We start from the raw sequence: 26,981 nt of genomic DNA on the forward strand, positions 1-26,981 counted from the left end.
TTGAAATTGTTCCTAACAAAATGTCTTTTTACAAGCTGGATACACACGAGTCAAATCGTGACTTTTACAATAGTCATATACTTCCTTTTTTGTTTTTAATTGTATAATACATTCTTCATTCGGAATTACGCAGTGTATATAATTGTAGCACAATTTTTTTTTTTTTTTTAAATGACAACCAAGGCGAGCGCTGGAGAAAAAAAATCCTTTTCAAACCATATCAGAAGGGCTGAAATGGCAAGAACATTTTATGACCATTATCGTTGTGAAAGACAAATAGCTATGGGCATGTTTTTTTTATTTCAATCCACAAGCAAATCTGTATGAACAATCGTTAAGTAGATGAAGAGCAGATAAAACAATCATTTGTACACGTACATATGTTACAATACAAATTGTACGCAGCTCCTCACTTGCATTACGCACGAGGGTATCCGCTATCCGTAAAATACAGCTAATTACAGTCCACATCATATGGAAGGGAAAAGAGAAATTGGGCGAAATAACCTGTTTAAATATTAATTACATATATAGAATGTGCAATGCTTGCGTAGCATTTCATATATGTAATCAAGATGGCGCAAAAGAAGTGATTAGGGAAAAGTTTTACTCTTTTGTTATTCAGTTAATACGCTTGGCGTTCATTAAAGATCCACCAAATTATTTTTGCAAAACCAAAGCCAATGTATCAGCTAGATGACGTCACCCTCTAAAGTGCATTTACAGTGTCAGTATTTTTAATATTAAACACTTGTTTCGCCTCGCTCAGGCACCACATTTGAAAAGGGGGGCGGGGGTGATCCTCTTCATGAGGAATAAGATTAATTAAAAAAAAAAAGTGATTTCACACCATGGGTGCCCTCAGTTCATCCCTGAATTTTTGTAGATTTCCACCTGAAGTCGTTTTTTGTTTTGTTTTTGTTACTCTGTAAATTATGTTGGCAACATATTTGACATATAGAGGAAACTCCAAAGTTCAAGACAATTCATTTCCCCTTATTTGGAGGGATTTTTAAAAAAATGAAATATAAATAAAAGTATTAATGCCTAAATATTAAAAACAACGAAATTCATGTTTTAATTAAAAAATTAAATTATTTTTGAAAAATTATGGGAAACTGCTTGACCAAAACATTGTAATTTTACAGATATTTTTTCTGATATTCCAAATTACACAACCTGAGGGTGGGTCAATTTTAGAGGTTCCACTATACATAAAATTGTGCTTCAGTTCCCAACATCAGCTCTGTCTCTTTGGATATGGTTACTAAGATCTTAAAATGAGGTTTTAATCAGTAAAAATAAAATTAGTTTTTTGTAATTGAAATAAAGGGAAAAAAAGGCCTTGCCCTGCATTCACTGTTATCATCAAAACTATCCAACTCATGAGGCTGAGGCAAAACATATCATAAAAAATGTGCTTGGATACGTCCGGAATGTTGATTGGTAATTAATAACCAGAAGACACATGAACAAAAATGAGGCTATAATACAGAAATACAGTATGATCAAACCTGTCACTTCTTGGTCTGTGGTAAGCATTAAGTCCATGGAATCACTCTGGCGGAGTAAAAAACACGACTCAAAAAAGCCTTCCAAACATTGGCCTTAGGGATGAAATTTTAGGATGAGCCCAAAATGCACGGGAACCTTTCCAGATGAAATTAATTGGAACTGTTCAGTGTATGCAATATCTCAAAGTTGATGAGTAGTGTACCCTGGAGAGAGAAAATAAAAACACTTCACAAGCCAAGCACTTGTGACCATTCAACAAAATGGTGGTGTGCTATCGTCTGCAAAGGCATCATGTTTTTTAAAGGCATCCTTTTAGCATCCAGGATTGACTGCAAGTTGCCGTAAACATTTGAAAAAAAAGAACGCTGGGGAAAAAAAGCATCTTGGCAAATTGGAAGTACGCAAGTGCACAGCGCCAATACTGACTGGCGCGGCGGGATTATGCGTCCCGGCGCTCGGCGACCAGCTGGGCCTCGCCGACCAAACGGCGGGCGTGGGTGTGGTCGCGCACGCCTGCCTCCCAGGCGTCCGTCTCTGTCAGCAAGGCCACGCCGCTCAGCGAGTCCACGCCGGCCGCCGTCAAAGCCGAGGCGTACATGGGCAGGCCGATGGACACCAGCCAGTCCGAGACGGTGCTGACGGCGCCCGCCGCCGCCGCCGCTCTCCGGCACATGTCGGTCAGACCGCCTGAGGGGATCTGATGACACAAAATTCCATCAGGCCTTTATTGTGACTTTTCTTTGTTATTTAAGAAGCAAAAATTTTTTAACTATGCATTCTTACAGCCATCCGGTGCTGTTTGCGAAGCTCCCGGACTCTGAGCTGGTCCATGGTGGAGGCCACCTCCTTGACGGGCTGCTGCAGGTCGTCTGAGTAGCGCTGCATCAGAGGCTGCGGGATGCCACAGCGACCGTGCTGGGGGAAATGAACACATGACACATGATGGAAAAAACTGATATAAAAACACTGAGGTGTCTTTTCTTAATTGCTTTGAAGCAAAATATGACATTTAGATGAGGTCAAGATTTTATGGAAGGATTGGGCTACCTTGTCTGAGTAGGGCTCCTCCGTGAGATCGATGCCCTCGGCCTCCAGCCGTTGCTCCAGCAAGGTGAGCAGGTCGGGGCTCATCTTGGAGTGGGACGCCTTCCTTGACACGGCCACCTTGCCGCCCAGGTCCGAGAGCCACGGGGGCGTCGCCGCCGTCTCTTCGCCGGCGGATGAGGAGTTGCGAGGGCTGCTCGGAGTCTTGGCGGGAAGGGGCGGGGCGGGACTGCTCGCGCACTGTGTCACGGGGCTGCTGGGCTGGGAACGTGTGAGCGAGTGCGTCGGAGAAGGTCCGAAAGACGGCGAGGAGAGCGGGGAGTGGCAGACCCCGTTGGCGACTCTTTCTCTGGACCTCTTGGCGGGAACCGGAGGCGGTACCGGTGGCTTTTTGGCATGAGTCCTTATGACCCTCTCACCGCTTACGTTGGACTCCGGGGGACTCGGGGCTTGGGTTGTGGGACAAGGGGGTCTCAGAGGGAGCTGCGAGGGGACGGGTGGTCTGTCAACTCTCGGTTTTGGACTCACCAGCGGACTTGCAGTACAAGCTGGCGAAGGCGCCATAATGGGCCCGCTTGCGTCCAAACTGGGCCCTTCTTTGCTGCGTTGGACCTCCTCGTTGTGATCCTGCCTCTGCTCCCAGTGCAGGTCTCCCAGGGAGTGGGAACGCTTCCAGGACCCGGCCAGCTGGGAGGGTTCGTCCAGGTCCTCGCAGCTACGACTGGCCGGGATGGGCGAGCGTTTGTGGGCTTTGCGGCGCCCGAGCAGGTTGAAGCCCTTCAGGGAGGACTTGTTGAACAAGTTTTTGGGGAATTTGGAGTGCTGGCTTTTTTCATTCTGCTGCAAGGCCTCACTGGAGATGGTCATGGGAAGAGTGGGATAGTCCGGAGACTGGCCTGCGGAAGAACGACCCGAGCGGGAGGCCTTCTTGCTCTTGCCTGCAAAAGAAAAACCGTAGAAGGCAACGTTATGACTTTTCCTGTAATCTCACGCGAATAGCAACAATCTGCCTCAAGAGGGCGCCAAAGTACTACTTTTCGTTTTTCCTACAAGCTCCTCCCCTCACTTCAACATCTAATTTTGCATTAGACAGGGCTTCGTGACTTCTTAAATTTCAGAAAGGGAAAAATAGCGAAATAGCGACTTTTTTAGTGAATAATTAGCTGCTGCTCAATATAAAATAAACTTTAAGATTAGCTGAGCGTTGCTCTTTCATTTGCACAAATGTGACATCATGGCATCAGGCATGGTAGAATGAAAAGCGAAAGCAACTTACCATGTCGTCCTCTGATTTACAAAGCATGATGGGTGAAACAGGTGAGAACGGCCAGAATAAGTTTTAATGGGATGGACAGAGAGAAATTGTACAGATGGAATGCAATGAAATGTCGCCGCGGAAGACGAAAATGCGGCGGATAGAAAACGACGACTTCAGCACATTAACTGACGTGTTAATCGATCAAGGGTGGAAAATGATGAAGTCATTTCGACGGATGCCGATTCATCAAATAGGTATGAAAAGGAAAACAGGAGACGAAACACATAACAGCAGGCAGGGCTGTCTTTATTGTTTTTGGGGTCGGGCCGCTAAGATTCTTTTTTTTCCAATACTTCTATCTCTATCGAGGCACACAAAGGCTGCGGCCAATTCCCAACCACCCCCACCACACACACACACACACACACACACACACATTAAAGCCAGTAGTTACACTGGAAACCAGCAATCAGAAAGGAAAGTGGCAGTGATGTTAAAAATACGCGGGAGGAAGAAGACATATGAGCACTCTCAAAAATGAAGATCACAAATCTTGTCAAAGCTTAGTACAATTAAAAACAGGCGCATTTCAGTAATGCTAGGCACATCATGCAAGACGTGTTCGTGCAAAAGAGCCAATGGGCACATCGCAATGATGTCACTGCACTCGGCTGCACTTAGAAATATTCCAAATGATCCCCTTTGTATACTGTCATCAATGTGGACTCCACGGGCGGGGTTTGAGCTTGGAATCCTTTGATTGGCAGTGACTTTGTTCTGACGAGAACGCCCGTCGTGCGCTTAGGGGAGGCTCGCTCCCTTTGGCCTTGGGCTCCCAGCATTGTGCGGTAGACCAGGCTTAGTGCTCTGGGGCCAGGCTCCTTCCGGGTAGCATGCGGACTTCGGTACTGAGGGCACACAAGGCCTATAAAGACGGAGAGAGTGATGACAGGAGGATGTCATGAGGCGCCGTCTCCAGAGCGTATGGCTCCCAAACTGTGGCTTGGGGGACAAAATGGGTCCCGGGAGAATTTCGATTGGGTTGCTCATTTGCCAAGTCAATTGTTATTAAACAACAAAATGATACAATGATTGAGCTGGAACAGTTTGGTAAAACCAGCTATGGAAGGACAAAGGCGGGAGACGGCAGGATCGACCGAGCGCCTCCGATAAGCAAGAAAAGCCGCTCGATTATCAGACAGCACTGCGAAGGATTGTGACAGGTGGGGTTAGAAAGCACAAGCGTGAAAAGATGGCGTGCATACATTCCACCACGAAACCAAATCCCAGTCGAGGCAATATTACCGTTCTCCAAGTTCTCGTTGCTCTCGTAGCAGCCAGAGTCCCGCGGGGAGTCTCCGATCAGACCCCGGCCCTCCGACAGCAGTTTCTCCTGGGAGCTGCGCTCTGGATCGCTGCTGCCTAGACACGTGGAAAAAAATGGATTTCACTTTGAGCACAAATAGTGGCAGGCCACAAAAGGCACAGTATGATTGGCTATTTTGAAAGCCTCATTGAAAACAAAACAGCTGAACCCATTTGAACGGTGTCGCTAACCAAAACAGCAGCACCGAGTGATAAGCATGGCTTCCTTACTGTCGTATTCCTGCAGCAGCTCAACGGCCGTGAGCAGCACGTCTCGGTGTTGGGGGTCTTTGATGTTCAGCTCGTCCAGGTCCTCCTCTTCCAGCAGCTTGAACGTGTCCAGGTCCTCGTAGCCGTTGAACAGGAAGGTGGGCATGTGCTCCTGTGTGGATGCAGCAGTCATAGTGAGCAATCCAAACTTTTGGTTTATTTATATTTCTTTCCAATGTTCATGCGTTACACGGCAGTTGTACAAATGTGATGAGAGGTTTCAGAAGATGGAGGTTAAACCGTGTGGGTGTCAATGTTTATGTTAGCCTGTCATTTCCTGCACTAAATTTGGCCCAGGTGAGGTTTGGCACGCGGTGCCATTCCCACCTTGAGGTTAATTCGTTCCAGCAGCTCCTCCACGGACGTCGGCTTGGGTGGTCGACCCTTCCGGCGGCGCCGCAGCGGCCGTTTGGGCTTCTCTTCTTCCTCGCACAGCACGTCCACGTAGATGAACTTGAAGGTGCCCACCTTGTTATTGAGCAGGCCCATCCAGGTACCCATGGGCGGCTTGCTGATGATGTCGATCACGTCGCCGTGCTGCCGCCACCGGAAAATCATTAGTCAGCAAAATTTGACAGCTTGCCAGATTTTTTTTCATTTTTGTTTACCTTCAATTTGAGGGAGTCCGAGTCGTAGGGGCTCGGCGTGAAATCCGTGTGCACTCGAGCGCGGCCGCAGAACGGCCCTCGGTACGGCAGCTCCTCGTCGTCGCCGTCCTCCGATTTAACGCTTTCTCTGTTGCTGGCTGACGAGTCGGTGGTGCTCACCGTCTGACCACCTGGACACGAAAATCAATTATTATTATTGCCACACTTAGCTAAATGCGGAAGCTCTATCTTGAAAATAAACAACTTACTCATTGAACTTTGTCCACTCAGCGAACTTCTGAGACTTTCCACTGAACCTCCCGCCTTGAGTTTGGGCTTTTCTAGTGAGTCGCTGTCGGGCTGCGGGCAGTGCGGAGAACCCGCTGTTCCATCTGGACTCGACTGGAAGGCAGAAGAGACGTTGACACGTGGGAGGGGAAGGGAAAAATGCACAAAAACATTTTAGAAACTACCTAGAATGGCAGACATTTATGAAAAACGATATTTTAATTCAATTGGCCAAACTGATGACATTGTTATTTTCAGTGATCCAGTAGAGGGCAGTGTTGCCTGGAAAACAACACGCATGTGACTATTCTGAACCCATTTCTTATTTTGTTTTGTTGTTTTACAAGCAACGGCTGGCTGCATGACGCAAGCCTGGCTAGTAATGTGGGTCAATTTGTCGCCATTGACAGATGCTTTGGCTGCTGTGCGGAGTTTGGACATCGCAGGCCAATTGGTGGAGCAAATGGCAGTGGCCAGTAAATTTTAGCCAGAGTAAACAACACTGTGCGCACACACACACACTCGCGCTGGGCCTTGAGAGCAAGCCTGAGGGAGACTTGCGTCACTCAAATGGGCTCAGCATGAAGCACACGCCCAATACAAGCAGATCCCAGTTTCCCAGCTCTTGTTTATTCTGTAACCAACACAAATACTCCCACACACTCTGCGGGCTAATGATGCGGTGAACTAACACAGCACAACATCCTGAAAATGTCTGAAAAGAAACCTCGACCTCGGTTGACTACATTACCTGTTCGGGCACGGAGCTGCTGTACTTCTTGGACATGCGCTTCCTCATGGTCTCCTTGACCGACTTGACCTTCTTGCCCAGCGAGATCCGAGAAGTGTTGGGCGACTTGACCACTTCTCTATAGATGGCCTCCTGCTCTTTATTCTGTCGGGTCAGGAAAGATCATTCTGGATGTGATCCAATTGGATGCCTCCGTGTGGTCGAGCACTTACGTGGGCGTCGGAACCAGTGTTGAGCACGTGGAGGGATCGATTGGACAGGTCAAAGCCGCCGAAGCTGCACGTTCTCTGAGGGGGGAGCAGAGCCAAAAGACAATCAGCCACGCTTTTAAAACGGCTTCCTCGATGGGATGCGCGGCGCTGTGATTCATGCATGACATGAGGGGGGGGGGGGACATGATGTCATACAAGACGGGGCAGACGAAGGACGTGATGGAAACACTTGGTGTGCTTTTTCCCTCCAAATTTCAAAGCGAATGAGCTGTTTTATTAAAGTCAAAAAGCCCAAAAGTCGGTTCCAACATGTGGAGTCTCTTGACGTGGCCACATAAAACGCTCAAGGGACTGAACATACGTTTAGGGCGCCCTCTACTGGTGGAACCTGGATTGGGAGACATGCGGAAGGGAAGGGGCTTGCTGCGCTATGCCAACACACGCGCACGCAGACACGCTGTTAGCTTTAGCAGAAACATTCAGAGATGTTTCTGATGAGGGAAAGTTTTTCTCACGCTGATATTAATGGCAAACTATGAAATGAAAGGATAACTGGGAGATCCACTCTTATCGCTTATCTGTTTTTTTTTCTTATAGATCCTCCCAAAGCTATGAGGACACACACACACGTGCACATCAAAGTTCATCTCCCCACTTAATCTCAGGATAAACCCCAGCATGAAGATCCCTCAAAAGTGACTTGGGCTTTTCTTTGCATCCACAGCTGCGGACCACATTGCAGCTTTCCTAGCGAAGGGTTTTTGCAGAACAAACACGTTTGAAGCGGCGTCCAAAAATAATGTGATGGCGATACTGGATGGAATGGACATGCATCCAAGATTTGCAAAAAAAAAAAAAAAAAAAAAAAAAAAAAGGATTTCGGAGATAATTACAAGGAAAGGAAAGCCATCCAGAAAAATTAAAGAGAGGCACGGGCCCCCCTTTTGAAAAAAGAAAAAAACACAAAAGCAAAAAGCTACAACAGAAAAAAGTGGAGTCCAAAAAAGTTGTTTGGATGAGGAGGACCTGACTGGCACACGACAGGATTCAGGTCGCATCGAAGCTGCAGGATAGCCCCCCACCTGGCTCTTAACCGATCCCTACTCAATGTGACCTGCAACGTTTCGCTTCTCTACGCTATTCTGCAGCTTTGACGCACGCCGAGTCCCGCTCACACGAGGCGGCCGACTTGAACCTCACGGTCTGGACTCACAGACTTCTGCTGGATGCGTAAGAGCACGCGCTTGGTGCAGCGGTCCACGCTGGCCGCCCACTTCTTGTCCGCCTCGCGGTCCTCCTCCAAGAGACAACGCTGCTCGGCTCGGCTGAGGGTGACCGGGCGGACCAGCTGGGTCCAGTTGAGGTGACCGTACAGGCTCCGCTCTACCACGTAGGTGATGTTCAGCTCGCTGACCGCGCTGCGGCCCCGTAGCCGGCGGGAGGGGAACGGCCAGCCCCCTCCCGGCCCAAAAGCTTTGGATTTGGCTATGGCACGGGCGGAGGAGGGCGCGGCGACGCACAGAGGCGAGACCGGGTTCTTGGTGTTGCGCGAACGCTGGTACACAAGGTGTTTGGTGGAGTACGAGTAGTTGGGGTCGGGTTTTGTGAGCGTCCAGCCGCCGCGGTGCCGGTCGGTGGTGTGATATTTGGGGCTCTCATCGTCCAGGGGGATAAGGCGGCGGGATCGGGCTTTGGGGCGGGGTTTGGTCAGCCCGTAAAAGGCATACAGGGCCTCGTTGTTACTTACCCCGTGGGAGATGGAGCTCAGGGCCTTCCGCATCTCGCTGTCGGTGGTGGAGCGCGGCAACTTCCCTTCGTCGTCCAGGCCGCAGCCATCCAGCTCAGAGAAAGAGGAGCCGCTGCCACCCCCGCCCGAGCCCACCGGGGTTCTCCGGGGCGGGCGGATCAGACCGTGGGTACTGGAAGACTTGTTGAAGGTCTTCACCAGACGGTGTCCGGACCAGGTGTCCAAGCTACTGGAGGACGGGGAGGTGGTCAGGCTGTCGGTGTCTCCGTCCAGAGAGAGATGGTCCTGGCCCGGCGAGGTCTCCTGGGGCAACGAGTGCTTCTTCAGGACCCCCGCATATAACGCAGCGTTGTCGTCACAGGTGGCCACCGACTCCACGTTTAGAAAATCTGACAGAAAAGTCAATCGGTGGAAGATTTAGACATCTTTATCTTTTTCTAAGACTGTTTTTTGTTTGAGTTTACAAACCTTGAGATCCATGCTTCTTCCACTCCTCCACCTTAATGAGTTTTTTCCTGACTCGCCGGGTGGAATTAACGAGCTTGTGCAGCCGCTTGAACTTCACCGAATCCTCCGACTGCTCGTCGTCGGACTGTTCGCGGGATTGCTGCCGTAAAGAGAGACACAGAGAGGAAGCGGCTTGACGTTCCAGCGCCGAAGAATGCAACAACAGCAGAAATGGAAGTGGATAAAAATCACAGATGCACAAGAATTTGGCAGTAAAAAGGCTATGCTGTCAATGAGAGCATTGTTGAGGATTTAGTGGGGTGAGAAATGGAGACCAGACACGGTGGAGACTACAATTAATTCACCACAAAATGGACTCGAGGACCATGAATGGACCAAACATGAATCAGTGACACAATCAGCGAGGCTGCATTGCCTTCGGAGGACATTTCATCTCAGGTGCGCAAGGACACTCCATTGAGGCAAAGATGTCTGCCCGAGAAACTGTCATAAATGCCGCCTGGCATAGAGAGCTGGCACCTAGTGCCAACGGCTTCATTTGTTTCTAATGGTCTCCATGGCAACATCGCGACACAACTCGCCAAGGTTGGCTCCGCAGTTTGCAAAAAATCATGCACGCTCATGCGCGCAAAACGAGACAGAGCTGTCCTGTCCGAGTCCGCCTTGTCGTGCTGGTCGAGACCGATGGGCCATGAAATGGCTTAATTGCCCCCCGACCGCCCCTCCCTCCTCCACTTTTGACCACAAGATGGCAGCTGACATCCAGCGAGGATGATGTAAACAACTGCGGCTTGGAAGGCACTGGCAAGCGCGCACGTGATGTTTCGTAAATTCTCGATGGCTCAGCATCACCCAAGTAACGTTCCAAGTTTCCAAAGCCTCCGAGCAACTGTCTAATAAAATCTTATTAATCTCCGACAAGTTGGAAAACACATCGATCAGCAGTCCTTCCCTCAACACACACACACATCCAACCATTTAACCTTTCGCATACAAAAAAAAAGTCCAGCGTGTCTGTTTGCAAACCACACAATTCTCCCCGAGGTCGTCAAATTTCCCTCAGAGCCGTAACAAAAGATTTAGCATTTCTCTGCCTACACAGAACTCGACCAAAACAGGATATTGCCCTAACCGAGACGAAAGAGGACAAAAAACCACATAAACGACTCCAAAGCAGCTCTAAAGTCAACACAAAAGCCAAAAAGCATTGAAAGAGCCTTACCAGTTTGTTCGGACTATCCAGGCTTCATGTCGCGCAACCGATACGGCGCCTCGCACATTCAAACTCGAGTTCCAAAATCACATCCGAGCGTTTGTTTGCACGCTGGCGCGCGCATAACACGGTGGGAGGCGGAGCTCGGGAAGAAGGGGCGGTCGGGATGTGTAGCGCTGCGAGAGAAACGCCTGTGTTGTGCGCGGAGAACAATCCCCGCATTTGAGCCCCCCATGACCCTGCCGTGGCCCCCACATCCCTAATGACCCATCCTGGAATGTGCGGCCAAAAAGGAAGATGCAGAAGCGGAGACGCCATAAATGCGCTTTTATTAACCAGCGTGTCATTACGTCGCGGACGACTGCTGCGGATGAGCTCCATTCCAGTCGAGTGGCGGTTGACATCACGAAAGGGGGGGGTCAAATGTCGCGGAGTGTTTTCAAGAGCGGCAGAAAATAGACGCATTACTTATTGGATTGGATTTTGGAATTAATTCACATCCTGTTGCACAAAAAGTGGGTCGGGTGTGTGGCTGGACTGAATTGCGCGTTTCGCCCAAATGATACCATACAGCGTGAGGCTGATGAAAATCAGCTGTGACCTAGATTACAAATGAGAAAAGCTAACCAAGACATAGAAGAGAGACAATTATGACTAAGAGTTAAAAGGCCACATTGTGCTGCGGTTTTGGGCAGTTCCAGTCAGCCAGCAGACTGAAAGCTCAGAAGAGTGCAGAAGCAAACTGACCCATCTTGGAAGGTGTGCAGGTTAACTTTTGTCTACCTGGATACATCCTTGACAAAAACACAACCGAGACACGTTTACGCAACCTCAACCAAAATGTAATGAGTCAAATGACATGGTGGAGAGAAGGAACGGCGGGATGTGCCCAGTGGTGCAGGAGTGTAGGAAAGTGGGGAAATGGACAGGAAGTAGGAAGAGGAGGGGGGGTGTACTTACGTTGCAGTTTGAGGACTGGTTTAGACCGGCCGCAGTTCCGTCAGTGCACTCTGCAGTGTCAGTACTGCCGGACTGTCTGTTGCGCTCATACTCCTTCAGCTACGTGGAGGAAGAAGAGTTTAGAGAAGCGGAGGAGAAGAGGGCGGGGCCATCGTGCGGTTGAGGAGGTGAGTGTCAGAAGGAAGGGAAGGAAAAGGAGGAAAAGGAGGGGGACACAGCAGTTGAATTTTGCATCTCTATGAAGGCAAGATTAAAAGGGGGCGGGGCTAAATGAGAATCCACCATGTCCAGCTACTGAGACTAATCGTCTATGAACCAAAGTCCTCCACCTCACCCAGATGCTACACCGAGTTCTGCACACCCACACTCCAAGAAATAAAAAAATTCAAAAAACGTTTGTGTGTGCATCAAAAGGATGTGTTAGCAATGCATGCTTGTCATCATTGTTAGTCATTTTAATAAGATGCTAGTTGGATAACTAGTCTCGGATAAAGGGCGAAGGCGGCCGGACGCTCTTCCTACCCGAGCCAGTGCTTCTTCCACGGTGATCATCTTCTCTTTCACCATCATCATCAGCTGGATTCGCTCCTCGTCGCTCATGGTGATCTCGCTAGCCACGAAGCCGATGTCCTCACCTGAGAGGCGTCAGGGGTCAAACATCAGAGCTTGCGTAAGAACAAAAAACGGCAACACGCATACCTTTGGAAGTCTGTCGCACGACCGCCTTGTGCTGAGGCTTGCGGAAATTCTGCCAGAACGACTTGTTCTTCTTCTTGTTGTCCCATTTGCCTAAAAAGAGGACATCATTAATTGATAAGACATTATTTGTAATGTGTTGAGCAGGCCAGGCTTTAATCCATTACCTCCAGATCCATCTTCAGAGCTGGATTTGTGCAGGGACATTCTGGGGATAAACAATCATATTTGCAAACCTGCATTTAAAACCATTTACACTTCAATGCAACTGCACTTGCGTAAATTTCACCACCAGAGGTCAGCAATGGATCAAAAATAAAAAGCTGCTATGACCATCCTCAGGAGGAGGAGAGAGCAAAACTATGGAAGAAAGGGGAAAGGAGGACAGTAAGAGGGGGCGAGGAAATACAAAAAAATCAAAATCAAAGAGGGCAGACTCAGCCTGTTTGTGTTTCCACTTTCCTCTGGTGGCCACAAGCATGACACGGAGAGGCATTTGAGGAGGACATGTTACGACGTGGAAAGCATTCAGTAGATAGAAAAAGTCCTGACATATCTAGAAAGCGTCCAAAATCATCAGAATTAACAAGAAAAATAACAACCGAGAAGCACACGAAAGCCTTTTTCCACTATTCGTGGCTGAAATTTAAAGAGCCATTTTAAGAGATTCTTCACATTCAAATCAGGACCGCAAAAAGTATTTCTCAGGTTATGCCTAAACTCATTTGCAGATCAACTCAATCTAAAGCACTAACTCAATGAGACCTTTTCACAGGCAGTTCTTTAATTGGCAAAAGCAAAAAAAAAAAAAAAAAAAAACCCAATGTCATGTGATCTTTAAGCGACATCCAAGCAAAAGAAAAGCAGATTGACAGGAAGACGAGCGGCGCAGCAGCCCAAGTCAAAAGCGAAGGGGAGACGTCGTTCCAAATTATTTGGCATCTGGTTCCCATCATGTTCGGGCTTTGGTCTGCGCAGCGCATATATACATCGAGCCGGCCTGCGGTATGCGCTTCCTCGGCCGCACATGCTCCAGCGAGGGTCAACGAGGGGTGACACCCCCCCAAACATGAACGCAAAGACCTTATCCCAAGCCGCCCGCCTGCACCTTTCCTGACCCGTTTCTGCGGCGTGATGTCATACACTTTGCGCAACAGGAACCGCTCCCAGACCCGGTTCTATAAAGCCCCTCGATCCGTGCTCTTCGGGCTGTAATCATTTTGCCATCGCCCTCGAAATTGCGCCTTCCTCACCCTCCGGACACAAAGGCAGGAAGGAAAGGAGAAAAGCCTGCTGGAGTGAGCTGGTTGGCGGGGAGGAAGCGGCCAGCCGTTTTCCTGTCAGCGCAGTGACGATGTGGCCGAGGGTCACAAAGTACGGGTCCAAACACAAATATTATACGATTTATTTTTTGTTGCTAACCTGAACTCTTTGTGCATCCCATTGCATTGTGTGTGTCAGTATATCTGTCTTTTCATGCATCTACATGTTCTCCGTCTCCTCTCTCCCATGCTGAACGCGCGCCGATACGCAGGACGGTGGACTTACTTTCTGTCTGTTTCCGGCGTGGAGACTTCACTGCTGAAGCCCAGCGACTCCTGAAGAGAAGAACAAGTTAGTTCAAACTTGTGTCCAGATAGCGTGCAGCTCATTCGGCGCAGTAGCTGCCCCCTCTCGGATGTGTATGTCATCTAATCTTCATACCTGGATCTCGTTGCGGAGCTGCAAGGAAATATTGTTTGGATCTTGTTTCTCCTAAAGGAGAGGGCAAAAAAAAAAAAAAAAAGTGAGTCAGTGCGCTTTGTGTTTATACAAAAGCAGAAAAGGGGTCAAGTGGCCGTTCGGAGGCATATTTACTGATAATATTACCCTCATGTGGGAGCCCACGTGAGAAAAAAAAAAAAAGAAAAAACCTGTGATGTCATTAATCTCAAATGTGGCCGCATTGAGGAATCGACATGCGTCATATCAGGAGGCCGGCGGCCGACCTTTTATCACAAAAGAGGAATTAAGTCATCTTAAATGACCAGGAAACGAGGAAAGGAGTCCTCCCAGATGAATCACGGCGCGACACTCATCGGAAATCAAAGCTAATATCGCCTTCCTAAACATGCCTTCGCGTTTCCTGATCAGTTGTGGATTCCATTGTATGCTTTCCTCTTTTGTGACCATTTGGCAGTGAGTCAGGACGTAAAAGGCTAATAAGTCATACTGCCTACCGTGGACATTGTGTCCAAAGAAAAATGACGCGAACTAGGCCATGTCAAAACCATTTCACAATTTGTCCCGACTGAGAATTCTGGGATGTTCCCTTAAGTGAGATGGCAGGTTTCTGTTATGTGGTTTCCGTCATAAAAAAGGGGGCCAGCAGAGGAACAGGAAGTTTCTTACGCTGCTAAGATTCAGAGTAGTAGGACAAAAGTAGTAGTAGGACGCCGCCGATGGCAGTCTCAGCAAGTATTCCAAAATCTATTTTTGAAAACGCCTTGCCATTTTTTGGCAGACCAACATGGAAAGCACAGCATCTGATGAGGATGAAGACACAAAGCTCCTCCCACTTCTTGCCCGACACAGAGAGGGAGACTTTGAAAGTGATCAGAGAGAAAAAAAGATGCGTGGGGGACGACTTTGTAGTAGCGCAGGGCGATGGTGTTGAAAAATTCATGCAAAAGCTCACAGGGGTAAAATTGGGATTTCTGTTAGAAGCTTTTGCTGACAGAGAAAAATCAATGTTTTCACCATATTTGGATGTGTGTGTGAAGGATAGTTCACACGCAAAGCGATCCCACGGGAAGCGACGCTATCCTTTACATGAACTCGGCTGGCAGCATCAGCCCGAGATGTTGCCCCACTTACCTCGACGTGAACCGGCGCACATGCTAACAAATGCGGAAAGATCAGTGGCTTCCATGTGACCGCATTAAATCAAAAATCAGGTGAGAGGAGCAAAGCACGAGCTTGTTGGCCTTAATTGATTGATTGATTGAAACCTTTATTGTCCCCTCTGGGGAAAATTAGTTGTCAAACAGCTCGTGACATTTAAAATGAGGAGCACGCTCAAGTTGGAAGCCAGTAAAGTCAGGACAGAAGTACCCCGAGTGAGTGTGAAGTAGCAAAAGTTGGTCCAAACATAACTGTAAAGCGAGACCGCAGGTAGGCGGAGGAAAAACCCAAAAGACAAGGTGGCTTGATGGAGGCATGCCAGCTAGCTAGCTAGCGTGCGTGGTCCCGCCAATTTGGGCGGGCGAGCGAGCACTGCAAGAGGAAGAGGCACCAAGCAGAAAGCCCAAAAAAAAATATATAAAATAGACGTTAAGCTGCGGGACCAGTATGATGTGATTCAAGCAGGCAGAACATAAAACATGCAAACAAGCTAGCATGAGCTAGTAGTAAAAACAGGAAAGCAGCAGCCTAGTTCAAAGGCAAACATCAGAGAAATTCCAACGACACAGTCACCTTCTGGAGAGCCACAAATAAATCACGCAATAAGAATTACAAATCCAACACCTGCCCACGGGTTATCGCAACATCGAAGGAGTGCCGACATGATTTGAAGGAAATCTTAGCGTAACAAAAGGGCTGCGGGCTACGTTCCCATGCTAAAGCCCGAAGGCAGTAAGAACAAACAAAGCGCCTTGGTGTTTGCATTTTCTTTCTTCTCTGACCTCGATGAACCGACACACTTTGACAAACAACTCGGTGCTCGCCTCGTGGCTAAGCAAAACACTTTGGTCTCGAAAGCAATCACTGAAAATTCCCAAGGTCATTCCTGAGGCTTCAACTATGTCAGAATTTCCTTCTTTAAAAACGGAAATTCAAATTCAAAGCCATATGAATTGTGTCCAGACCGCTGGGAAACGTTGCATGCTAGCGCTAATCCATATGTTCCCTGAGGGGATGTTGATTTACGCCGCTTTGTTAGCAAGCTAACATGACGCTACAGAGAAACAACAAGCTGGGGGGCCCCGGCAGGAAGTGGATAGCGATCTCTGAGAGCCTCCATCATCAGCTCTTAATCGGAGAAGCGATATGTTTGACATGACCAGTCGTCGCCGTATTAACAAGAGGCCCATGAAAGGCCGAGTGGACGCCATGTGGGAACCAAAACAGAGCAAAAACAACACTTTGGTAGTGGCAAAAGAAATATGCCAGGAGAAGCTTGATGGATCCACTCAGGAAAATCAGGCAAAATAAAAAAGGACAATGACCGGGAGTTCGGTGTTATCGAGCACAATCTTTCTCTGACCTTTTGGTCCCCGTGGAGAGCCGCTTTGGAAATGCCTCGCCAATATCGAAGCTGATTGTGACCTTCTCTGCCGCCATCAATCCAGCGGCAAACAGGTGGATGACATTAAAGCTCATTCTGCCTCCTTGTTTTAATAAGATGGCTTAAAAGTTAAAACCTTGAAGCTTTTTGTCTAAGATTTTGTGGAGAAAAAAAAATGGATGGGCTTTTTGCTGCCAAACTTCGCAGAGTGCCGCGACAGCTGCAGGCTCTCAAATTCAACTCTCCTCCTCTTCATTCCCGTCATCCCTTCGGCCCCAGCTAGCTCGCATCTCCTTCGGGCCCAGTCGGCGCAGATTGCTTCCTAATCGCTTTTTACAAAATGAAAAAAAATGAGCGAAGGAGGAACAAGATTGAAGATCCGATTCTCTCTGTGAAGGCACGTGTAGCATGTGTGAGCAATAACGGCGTGCAAAGTTGCGTCATGCCATCGGCATCTGGAGCACATTTTTGTAATTTCACCGCCGAACTCAAACATTGGCAGATCACGTTTTTTTTTCTTCTTCAAACTTTGTCCCTGACTTCATCATTTTCCACTTAATTCAAGACGGGGCTTCCCAGCTTTGACACAAAGTAGGAGCGCCATCTTGAATCTTGTTTTCCTTCTTACCCGCCGAAGAAACCGAGCCACAAAGCCATTTTTCGGATCAATCCACCAAGAATGCATTCCTTCAAACGCTTGCCCGTAACTAGGCAACCAAAGAGGTGCCCCACTGCCCGACATCCGTGTGAAAAAGGAGAACCCGACTCCACTCCCAGCCGCTATCTAGAGATTAGCGATGGTGTTTATTCACCATGTCAAGTTCTTGGGACACTCGTCTTTTGCGGAGCTCCTCCATGCGGTCGCTGACGTCGCTGAAGCAGGTGTTGTAGTATTCCGAGTATTCCTGAGCAAGGTCATCTATGTTGCCCAGTGAGCCATCCTGGAAGGAGACACAAAGAAAGGAAGTTCAAACAAACAAAAACGTTCTCAATACATTCTGGTTGAACTTTGCAACTTTGTTTGTTTCTGGTCTTTGTCCTGTTATACCCCGCATGGCCTTTTGCTCCTTAGACGTTTACTGAACCCAAAACAACACAGTTCCTGTCTTTGTCTGGTGGACTTGCACTTCGTTGTTTTTTTTGGTTCTCCGACTCGAGTCTCGGTAAAAATGTCAACCCGCCCCGTTAAATATTCATCGGTGTTGATCTAATCTGTGCCAGGCGGATGACTAGAATTGAGTCGCTACCACGCCAAGGTCCAGATAGTCTCCTCTCAGACGTTCTCAACTGGACTCGCTATGTGGGTGCCAGAACGTGGATGAATGGATCACTGTGAGTGGAAGTGAGAGTTGCCAGTGGCACATGCAAACACAGGCGAGGGGTCTTCTTGGGATGCATTAACATGCAGGAGAGAGTTCAAAACAAATGGAGAGTGGCCTCAATAGAACTTTGCCTGATCTTACCGTAAAAAAAGAAATCTCCGCTCTCAATTAAAGTCCATGTGGCAAGAAAGTTTGAAAGAATCAAAACTGCTATGGATGACGTAATTGCTCCTCCACCCAGAATAAAAAAGGGAGGAGCCGACTCAACACCCGAGAAGGAAGACATCGGAATGCTTCTCGCGTGTGGAGCGTGCGTCACGCGCTTGTCAAGCAGGGTGGAGCCATACAGCTAAAGAAAATACAAATGTGACAGGAAAGGCTGTCAAGTTCTTTCACAGATTTATGTCACGGATAATATTTTACTACAAGTGGGTTTGTCAAGATAGCGTCACGTTTGATATTGTCATACAACAATAATTGAGCTATGAGGTCAAGTCTCCGTGCTTAATCAATTGGCGTGGAATTCCTCACATAGCATTTCAGCAATCACCAAGGCTTGCCTTGACACACTTCTTGCCTCTTGGTCAATTTTTTAACATATCAGAACAACAATGCTAAAACACTAGCTGCCAAGCTAATTCTGCTCAATTCTTTGGACTTACATTCCTGACAGCGCTGGGGGTTGAGTGATGTCGAACGGCGACGTCCGCGGCATTGTTACCCAACTGGCCTTGTGACTGTGCTCAAAGAACAATGACAAAGGTGCCAGGTGCCCGATGTTATGTCAGGAGAACGACAGCAGCGTGATCACTTTCACACGCTACGTAACTCTTGGACAGGCTCAGCCGGTTCAAATTACCGGCAGCTGACTTGTTTTGTTTTGCGTTGTACGACTAATGTCTGCTTGGAAGGGGAATTGTCTGCCATGGATACAACCAGGCAGAATCCCATAAAATGCAATTGAGGAGTCAAAGAGAAGGAAGAAAATTGGGCAAGGGGTCCCAGCCCAGACCTTTTGAGAACTTCCTGAGGATTTCCGTGGCTCCAGCAGAGGAAACCTGCGGGAACTCAGCGATGAGACCAGTCAGGGGGGGGGGGGGGCAGATATCGAGAAGTGAGCTGGTTTGGCTATGATCCATGGTTGAGTCGACCAATGAGTTAATTGAGCTTGGACTAACGAAGAACAACACACACATGTAATCTAGATAACGCAGCTATCGCGGCATGGTGAAAATGCAGAATGTTGACATGGGAGGGATCACCAGGTGTGTATGTGAGAGCAAGCTGGCAACAGGAGGAGGAAAAACATCAGGAAGAAGAGCACATCCTTTGCAGACATCTGTCTCAAGAGCAATAAATCTGAATAAATTGGCCTAACAGGAGCCGGGTCCCACACCCGGTGTCAGAGGTCAGGACGGCGTCACGTCCCCTCCCCCCTTTCACAACACAAACACACCATATATCACTTGACACAGAGCAGAAGTAGCCAAAACATATTTGCTGGGCAAAAAACAAGAACAGTTAGTGCAACGAGTCTGCAACAAACTTCACCACTTAAAGTTAAAAGCCAGTTAACGGTCACACGCTTGTGGCTTGAACAAGTGCGCCCCCCCCTTCTTTTTTTTTAAACGTACCAGCATCCCCATCACGTCGCTCCAAAGTTGAGAGAAACTGTCGGAACCAGCGACGCTGTCGGCCCGGGGGGGCTTTTCGGAGGGGGGTCCCGTCACCTGGTCGCCTTCCATGGGCGCGGGTGTGCGGGGGGCAAGATAACGAACAACAAATGGGCAAAAGTAGTGGGGGTCGGCCCGGGGGGACGCAAAACGCGGGTATTCACAACAACACCGGTGGAACGCTCCGAGGTGACATTGTACGATCCAACGAGCGGTGCGTAAAAGTCCAACTCTACATGGTCACAAAATTGACCTACGAAAAAAAAATGCAGGTAAACATTTGTTGCTCTATGTTCTCAGCGTGAGGTCATGGTGCTCTTTCAAAACCCGAAATGTTCAGATTTAGAAGAAAAAACAAAGTCCAACGTTTGCGTTCGGAGCTGAAATTTGCAGCGCGACGTCGACTGGCGTCAAAACAGGCAAAGAACTGCAGAAAGTATCAGCAGAGCAGAGCACACATGCTTGGAAAATTTGGAAAACAGCGTGAGAGAGAGGGGGGGAGAGAGAAGTGGGTGAGGGGGAGTAATCCTCCCAAACATTGCACCTCCCTCTGCGGCTCTTCCCATTATTAGCCTTCAGTCCCTCCCCCGTCGGACCTTTGCGCGCACGCGCAACCACACGCACCGGGACAGCTCTTTAGGTACACCCCCCTGCATTATTCAATGAGAGGTTTTGTATTATTTAAAAATACAACAAAATTCAATAGTGCAGTCTTCTGTGCCCATGATGCAATGCACACCATCGTAAACTAGCGAGCGACCATTTCTCTGCCCGGTGACAACAGCTGCCGAGTCATGCGACAGAGGCCATCAGAGGCACCCAGTCAAATTTACAATCCCAATTTATCACCCCGTGAATTTTAGTCGTCCTGCTTGCACGTGACAGGATTGTTCAACGACGCATATAAAAGTATCATAACAAAAAGAGCAGACAAGATCTTACCCGCACATTCTTTCCAGTAGCCATGCAAAAATCATCAAATCCTGCGGTGACAAACACGCACTCTGCATTCCGCCAAGGAGGTCAAGCTTTTTCGCAACTGTTTGCTACCTCCGCCTCATTTATTTATTTTGTTTAATTAAAGGTCGTGATATATTTATTTTCTTATGAAAATAAGGGGCAACCTCGCCATCATGAATTAACATACAGTTCAAAAGCTGGAAAGCCCACTTCGAATTTCGTCTCGTCTGACAACGTGACGCCTCGATGTGTGCGCACGCGCACGCGCACGCATACAGAGTGTGGTCTTGTTTGCAGAGTCAACAGGCGTCCTCCCCTCCTCATTACCCGTCTGACCCCTCTGCAGGTAGGGTGACAGAGTCTTGTATTTGGGCAGGGGGGGGTGATGACTTTACGTCCTTCCGTGTTTTTAAACAAGAGGGTGGGGGTAACCCACAGGTCCCGTCACGCAAGTAGAAGGGTAGATGTAATGATGTCATGGAAACACACGCTCGCGAGCGACCCGTGCCACATCGAGCTTGTAGAGGCAACAAAACCTGTGTTGTGTGACACAGTTAAAGTCCCTCAAGAGTCATTTCAAGTCAGAATCAAATCAAAACAAATACAAAGCATAACTTTTGCTAAGCCTCGCGTGGCCAAGTGTTTGCCAATTGTGAGTGTGAGAGGGCCCAGATACCAAAGCGCTTCAGTCACCTGAGAGGGGACAGATGTTGTTTTGGGTGTAAAGCAAGACCGCAGGGAGGGAAATTGCGCACATTAGCACGCTCTGCTGGTGACAAGCATGCTTGCAGGCCGGAGAGCAGAATAAAGAAAAAGTCTCAATAACGTGCAGTTTCACCCCAGGTTCATTCAATTGTACTATTTAAATATGAGAGTTGAGTTGCCTAGCAACAGTACTCCCCTAATCATGGCGAGAAAACAACAACAACAACAAACGTTCATTTGGCAGATTTGGCTGGGTCGTCTGTGGGCCAGATTGCATTTCTCAAGCATCCACATCATGTCTGCCGCACATCCCGCATCCGGTGCGGAGACAGGAAGAGCACTCGCTCGCTCTATTCGCGCAGATGATAAATTACATCTAAAAATATTGTGATTCCACTCTGATAACTAGTTTGGTTGGAGCGCACATCTTCACTCTGCCTTGGCTCGGGGTCATATGTGCACAAATGCAGGCGGCGTTGGGTTATAAATGAGACGTTATGCAAAGCAAGGGCCGAGGCCGGTAGTTAGTGGCGTAGCTCACACACAAGTGGCAACACACACGTGATATGTCACACACATATGCTGCAATAAACAAATAACTTACGAAGACCCTTAATCGAATTTGCATCGGTTAATCAGTCGGGCTTTGAAATACAACGCGCAAGTGACTAAGCTAATTTTGCCTAAAGTAAAGAGATATCGGCTGATTAAATTTAACAAGCTGATTAATTAGTGTGACCCGACAATTAACCTAACCACCTTAAGTGTAGCTTAATGCTAATGCATAATGGCAAACGCCATATACCGGCTAACGATTAGCATCACAAAATTAACCAAAAATTGTGTCGAGGAAGTTCTCCTATTTGAAGTTGTCTTTGTATTGACAGAAAACTATTTATGATTGTCAACTATGGGTCGAGAAGCACGAGTTTACAAGCTCAACCTCCGTTAATATGTCAGTCCAAATAATAAACGGCAGCCTTCATCACCCGCAACGACAAACCGTGCAGCGCAAACACAATCGATCAGTCTGTCTGTCAGCTTACATGAGCGTCAACCGCACGCAACATACAAAGAAAGTTGCAAGCTCAGCCCGATGCAGCCCTCCGCTTTCATAGGAATGCGCACCCCCGCGCTCCTGATTGCAGGCCAGAATGGCCCTGCGTACACCGACAAAATATGAACCCACCGGCATGGCGTTGAGCCGCAAAGAAACAAAAACAAATGTACAATTTTCCTAATTCTGTGTACAAGTTCCCATGGCAACATCTGAAATTGAATCAAGCTCTAATTTAAATATAAAATCCATTATAGACAGATGAGAAACTAATCAACAAAAAAAGCTAATAAGGCCGTGAGATTAAAAGCAGGTCGATTTTAGGATGCAGATGGCTGGAAAATATCAAGCATGTTTGCTCGAGATGATCTTGAAAAAAAACAACCCATAACATATGGACGGACCATCATCAGTCATCATTAAACACCCACCTCCGAGTGAGATGTTAATGCAGGGCCGAGGCGGCAAAGAAAAAAAGAAAAAATTACGCTGCTATGATTCATTCCGTGCTGTCGGGCTCTCCATCTTTTAACATCTCAGTAGAGTCCATAACTTATTCTGACACATGGACAGGTTTGTGCCCACGAGTGCGCCTGCACGTTTTTTATCCGTGTTCAGTCATGTGGATTATTTCATTCATTGGTGACTGGCAACGCAGCTGACTCTCGATTTATGGATCAATGGCCGCTTGAATCAGAGACAGGGAGGAGAATTACTGTATTGTTGCCTCGATGAGGTAAGAAAAAAAAATGGCTGAAATTCTACCGCTGGCCAATGACGCAACGGGACAACTTTTTCAGTCGAGCCTTTGAGGTAACGCTTAGTCGTTGCAATGATCCACTCTCAGTGTTGGTTCGCAAATCATAAAGAAGGATAAAAGTCGCTCGGCACAAAGCTCACACTTGTTCCGCTCTCGAGAGTAACAATGACGCGGTGTGGCGTCGACGCACGCGTGCAATGAAAACCGAAACGGGACGCGGTCGAGACGACTTGGGGTGACGTGGAAAACAACGCGAGCCTCTGTCCGGCCGTCTTCGTGTACATGAAGGCCGAGCTTTGTGCCTTCGGGTACCGATAAATGTTTTTCAATGACGCTCCGAAGACAAGAAAACGGTTTGAGTGAGTATGTTAATGAATTGACATTGGTGATGGACTATGAAGTTGTCCGCGTTGCAAGCATTTGGCAGCTAATTGAGAAGGTAGCAATGATCTCATTTGTTGGCAATTTTTATTTGCTGAGCCGAGCATTCGCGGCAAATCAAAATGAACGCAAACGCGCCGAGCTGAATCCCAAAAAACGAGGCCGAATGCCGCAGTCTCGTTTTTTGTCTCCCCCGTGTTTTGCATCATATTGAAAGGGCTGGATTTAAACCATTATTGGTGGGAGGGGGAGGCAAGCTGGGTCTTTGTGCGGATACAAAACACCCTTTTGATTATTGCTGGCGTGGCCGCTTCCCCGGATAGCGGCTGTTGGCTAGTGCCGACGAATTCTCGCCGCTCTCAGTCCGAACAGCCATGCATTGATTTTTTCCTTAGAATATTCTTGAGTTTCCTTTCTCAGCATGGAGACAAGTTGAAGCTCAACACATGCTTTGTAACAACATGGCGGCGCTTGACTATAAATCTGAAGCGACGTGAGCTTGTTAGCGGTGTGAGACGTGAGCAGCTGCACTGACAGCAGGGGAGCGCCGAATTACACGTCCACATATGGCACCGCTGCACCGACACAACCATTTCATCACCGGCAAGTGTCAACAAGCAAGACTTGCCAAATTTTAGTTCAAGTCCGTCAATCGATGACTTAAGTCTGACCAAAACTGTGCCTTGGGGGTAAGCAATGATTTGCCTGTGTGAATGCACAGCTTGTGTGTGTGTTTCCTCTCTCACACTGTGCTTTCAAAAAGACATTGTTGTTGCACAAAAAGTACACCGAAGGATCTGCAGCCCCCTTTCCTAACTTTTGAATACCCCCCGCCCCCTCTATCCCATCCGCTCCCATGTTACCAGTTAGCAGGTGGGCCAATCCAGATGTGGTTGGAGGGGGAACAGGAAGAGGAGTCGGGACAATGATGTGAAGCAAACAATGCACTCCCTCTGGACAAAAAAGCGTGTGTGTGTGTGTGTGTGTGTGTGTGTGTGTATGTGCGTGTGTGTCTGTTGTGTGTGTGCGTGTATCAAGACAAATGAGGCAAATGAATATCAAAAGTAATTGGACACCATCCTTCTTAAAGAAAAACATGACAACCGTTTCATTTAAGGCATATCTCAAAAGGTTAGTGGGCATTAGCGTGTTCCCAGGTACCACCGTAAGGCAGCCACAAAAAAGGGATGAGTCAGCAAAAAGCCACATTCCCTCACTTAGCTGACACAGGAGCATTTTTTTTTGTTAATAACTTTTCGGAAGCAAACACTCACCGCAACGTAGCTCTATCCGCAACGCAGCTCTGTCCGCGCCGGGGTTCAACGGCGCCTAACTGTGAGCACGCGTTAGCGAGTTTTGACCGCGACAAGTAGCGTGGAAAACAATGCGCGCAAGCTGGAGCGCAGCAACACGTCAGCAGAGCGGGGACAGACGGGGCCAGTCATCGCCCTTGATGCTCACATGGGACGGGGAGTGGAAGATCAGGCAATAATTGTTTGAATTTGGAAGTGGGAGGGATTCTTCTCAATTCCCATCTTACTAAAATTCTTACATTCCCTGCCTGTTATTAAACATTTAGCACAGAGCATCTAAAAAATATCTAAAAACAGGTATCTGTTTCTAAATTCATTCTACATGATTAAAGATCAAAACTGTTTTCCTCCTTTTTGAGCGTGGCCTCAACTTCCCATTTCAAAACTTGTTGTCACTCTTATTCCATGTCTCAACAACAAGGCGCTCTAATGCGGAAGATTCAGGATGGCGCCATCGCTAATTGCACAGCGAATGAAAATAAACTTGATTTAACTTTCCAGGGTCTTTAAAGGACGCGAGGCAATAAGGTGGCCCTCTCAAAATAACCCAACCAACTACCTTAAAAATCCTTCCACTGTAATCATCTTGTCAGTGCAATCCCATAATATGTGACTGCCGACAAGTTTGACATATCAGAACGTAAAACGAGCTCTTCTAGGTTCCCTTCTGTTTTTATAGATCTTTTTTTTAAAAACCCCAAATACCAAAGTATCCCAGACACAGCACTGTAAGAGGCAAAAGGAAGACCAGCAGAAAATAAATAAAAGGAAAGCGGATACGACTCTCTCTAAGCAACAATTATCTGCATGAGTCGCTCATCGACGAGGTTTGCCGGGGTTTTGTTTACTAGTGGGGAAAGAAAATGATGGTATTGGGGGATGCTTGTTAGCATTGCGCTAATTCCCTGCCGCATCCTGCATCCTGTTTAAATGTGCTGTCACAACATTCTAAAACAGCCAAAATCCGAGGAAGCCCAAACGTATACACTCTCACTCACTCACTCACTCACTCACTCACTCACTCACTCACTCACTCACTCACTCACTCACTCACTCACTCACTCACTCACTCACTCACTCACTCACTCACTCACTCACTCACTCACACAAAGATGGACTGAGTAAAGGAGGTCGACATTCTTCGCTCAAGTGTTTGGGCGACATGTCTTCCTGTTTGCGGAATAGAGGAAATCTCATTGGATACTTTGTTTCTGGACTAAGTTGAACGTGTTGACACCATAATCGTACCAAAAAAATATTAATCAATGGAGGCCTGAAAATATAATTTAAAATTGCAGACAGATCACCTTAAATGAGAGTAAATTAAATCAATTATTCCACATATCACACAATCTTTCAACCTCAAAATGGTTTATTTTGGTGCTGCAATCCTTTGTGTTAAAAATCCCCCCCCCCCCCCACACACCCTCCCACCCCTCAAGCACATTACACAAAAGCGCCTCAGAATCTATTAGCGGTGCGTTAAAGAGGCGATTCAATTACTGACAGCGTCAAGCCTCAATTCTCCCGAGGCAAACACACACACACACACACACACACACACACACACACACACACACACACACACACACACACACACACACACACACACACACACACACGCACAAATTAACACTGAATAAAAGCGCTCGCATCATGCAATCGCTCCATCTCCAGCTAGAAATTGCTGTTATCGAGGATTCATGTTCAATGACGATCAACCACACCACTGCTGGACTACTCGCAGCGGAGCACTGAAGGGGGTGGTAGACTCTATTTGACGCTATATCCTCCCCGTCCACTAGATGGCAGGAAAGAGCTGGTTTGCCCTGACCTCTCTCGCTCTCACAAACGCCAAATCCAAATGTGGGGCCGCCCTAAACACACAGCGAACATGTCAAAGGCTGAACTCTCATTTTATAACCACAATGCTGAAGCACATATATTTTATCTATAGATACATAATTCACCTGAGAAAACAGCCTGCACGGCAAGCTATGAGCGGGGTGCTGCTTGTGCGTTGACGAATAAAGACAGTGGAGCCAGATGTCACACCATTCCATTAAACGTGGCCTGGAGGCTACAAAGCACTTGCTGCATGCATCTTCATCATCATCATCATCTTACAGCCACCCACCACGTTCTTCGAAAGTTTGTAGCCGTTTGTAC

At 47.8% G+C, this 26,981-nt stretch overlaps 1 protein-coding gene across 8 annotated transcripts in view; it reads right to left on the reverse strand.

Moving 5' to 3' along the window:
- Positions 1 to 234: 234 nt before the first annotated feature.
- sash1a (SAM and SH3 domain containing 1a) overlaps positions 235 to 26,981 on the reverse strand; it is a 70,164-nt gene continuing 43,417 nt past the window's right edge. Inside the window, exons 1-21 of one of the 8 annotated variants that reach the window (XM_037244017.1) lie at positions 18,626 to 18,759; positions 18,105 to 18,312; positions 17,454 to 17,582; positions 14,079 to 14,129; positions 13,923 to 13,972; positions 12,542 to 12,582; positions 12,378 to 12,467; positions 12,201 to 12,313; positions 11,679 to 11,777; positions 9,506 to 9,644; positions 9,038 to 9,426; positions 7,291 to 7,365; positions 7,079 to 7,222; positions 6,309 to 6,441; positions 6,061 to 6,230; positions 5,780 to 5,989; positions 5,414 to 5,564; positions 5,123 to 5,239; positions 2,563 to 3,497; positions 2,299 to 2,430; positions 235 to 2,212 (exon numbers count right to left, since the gene is read on the reverse strand). In XM_037244017.1, the coding sequence (XP_037099912.1) occupies positions 1,955 to 2,212; positions 2,299 to 2,430; positions 2,563 to 3,497; positions 5,123 to 5,239; positions 5,414 to 5,564; positions 5,780 to 5,989; positions 6,061 to 6,230; positions 6,309 to 6,441; positions 7,079 to 7,222; positions 7,291 to 7,365; positions 9,038 to 9,426; positions 9,506 to 9,644; positions 11,679 to 11,777; positions 12,201 to 12,313; positions 12,378 to 12,467; positions 12,542 to 12,582; positions 13,923 to 13,972; positions 14,079 to 14,129; positions 17,454 to 17,498 (3,342 nt within the window). In that variant the 5' untranslated portion in view covers positions 17,499 to 17,582; positions 18,105 to 18,312; positions 18,626 to 18,759 and the 3' untranslated portion in view covers positions 235 to 1,954. Of the gene's footprint in view, positions 2,213 to 2,298; positions 2,431 to 2,562; positions 3,498 to 3,687; positions 4,743 to 5,122; positions 5,240 to 5,413; positions 5,565 to 5,779; positions 5,990 to 6,060; positions 6,231 to 6,308; positions 6,442 to 7,078; positions 7,223 to 7,290; positions 7,366 to 8,503; positions 9,427 to 9,505; positions 9,645 to 11,678; positions 11,778 to 12,200; positions 12,314 to 12,377; positions 12,468 to 12,541; positions 12,583 to 13,922; positions 13,973 to 14,078; positions 14,130 to 17,453; positions 17,583 to 18,104; positions 18,313 to 18,625; positions 18,770 to 19,597; positions 20,127 to 24,773; positions 24,919 to 26,981 lie in introns of those variants that run through there. The other 7 variants (XM_037244016.1, XM_037244013.1, XM_037244015.1 and 4 more) reach the window with 7 other exon arrangements.

Source organism: Syngnathus acus, chromosome 24, assembly GCF_901709675.1.
Source record: "Syngnathus acus chromosome 24, fSynAcu1.2, whole genome shotgun sequence".
In the NCBI taxonomy this organism is placed as follows: domain Eukaryota; kingdom Metazoa; phylum Chordata; class Actinopteri; order Syngnathiformes; family Syngnathidae; genus Syngnathus; species Syngnathus acus.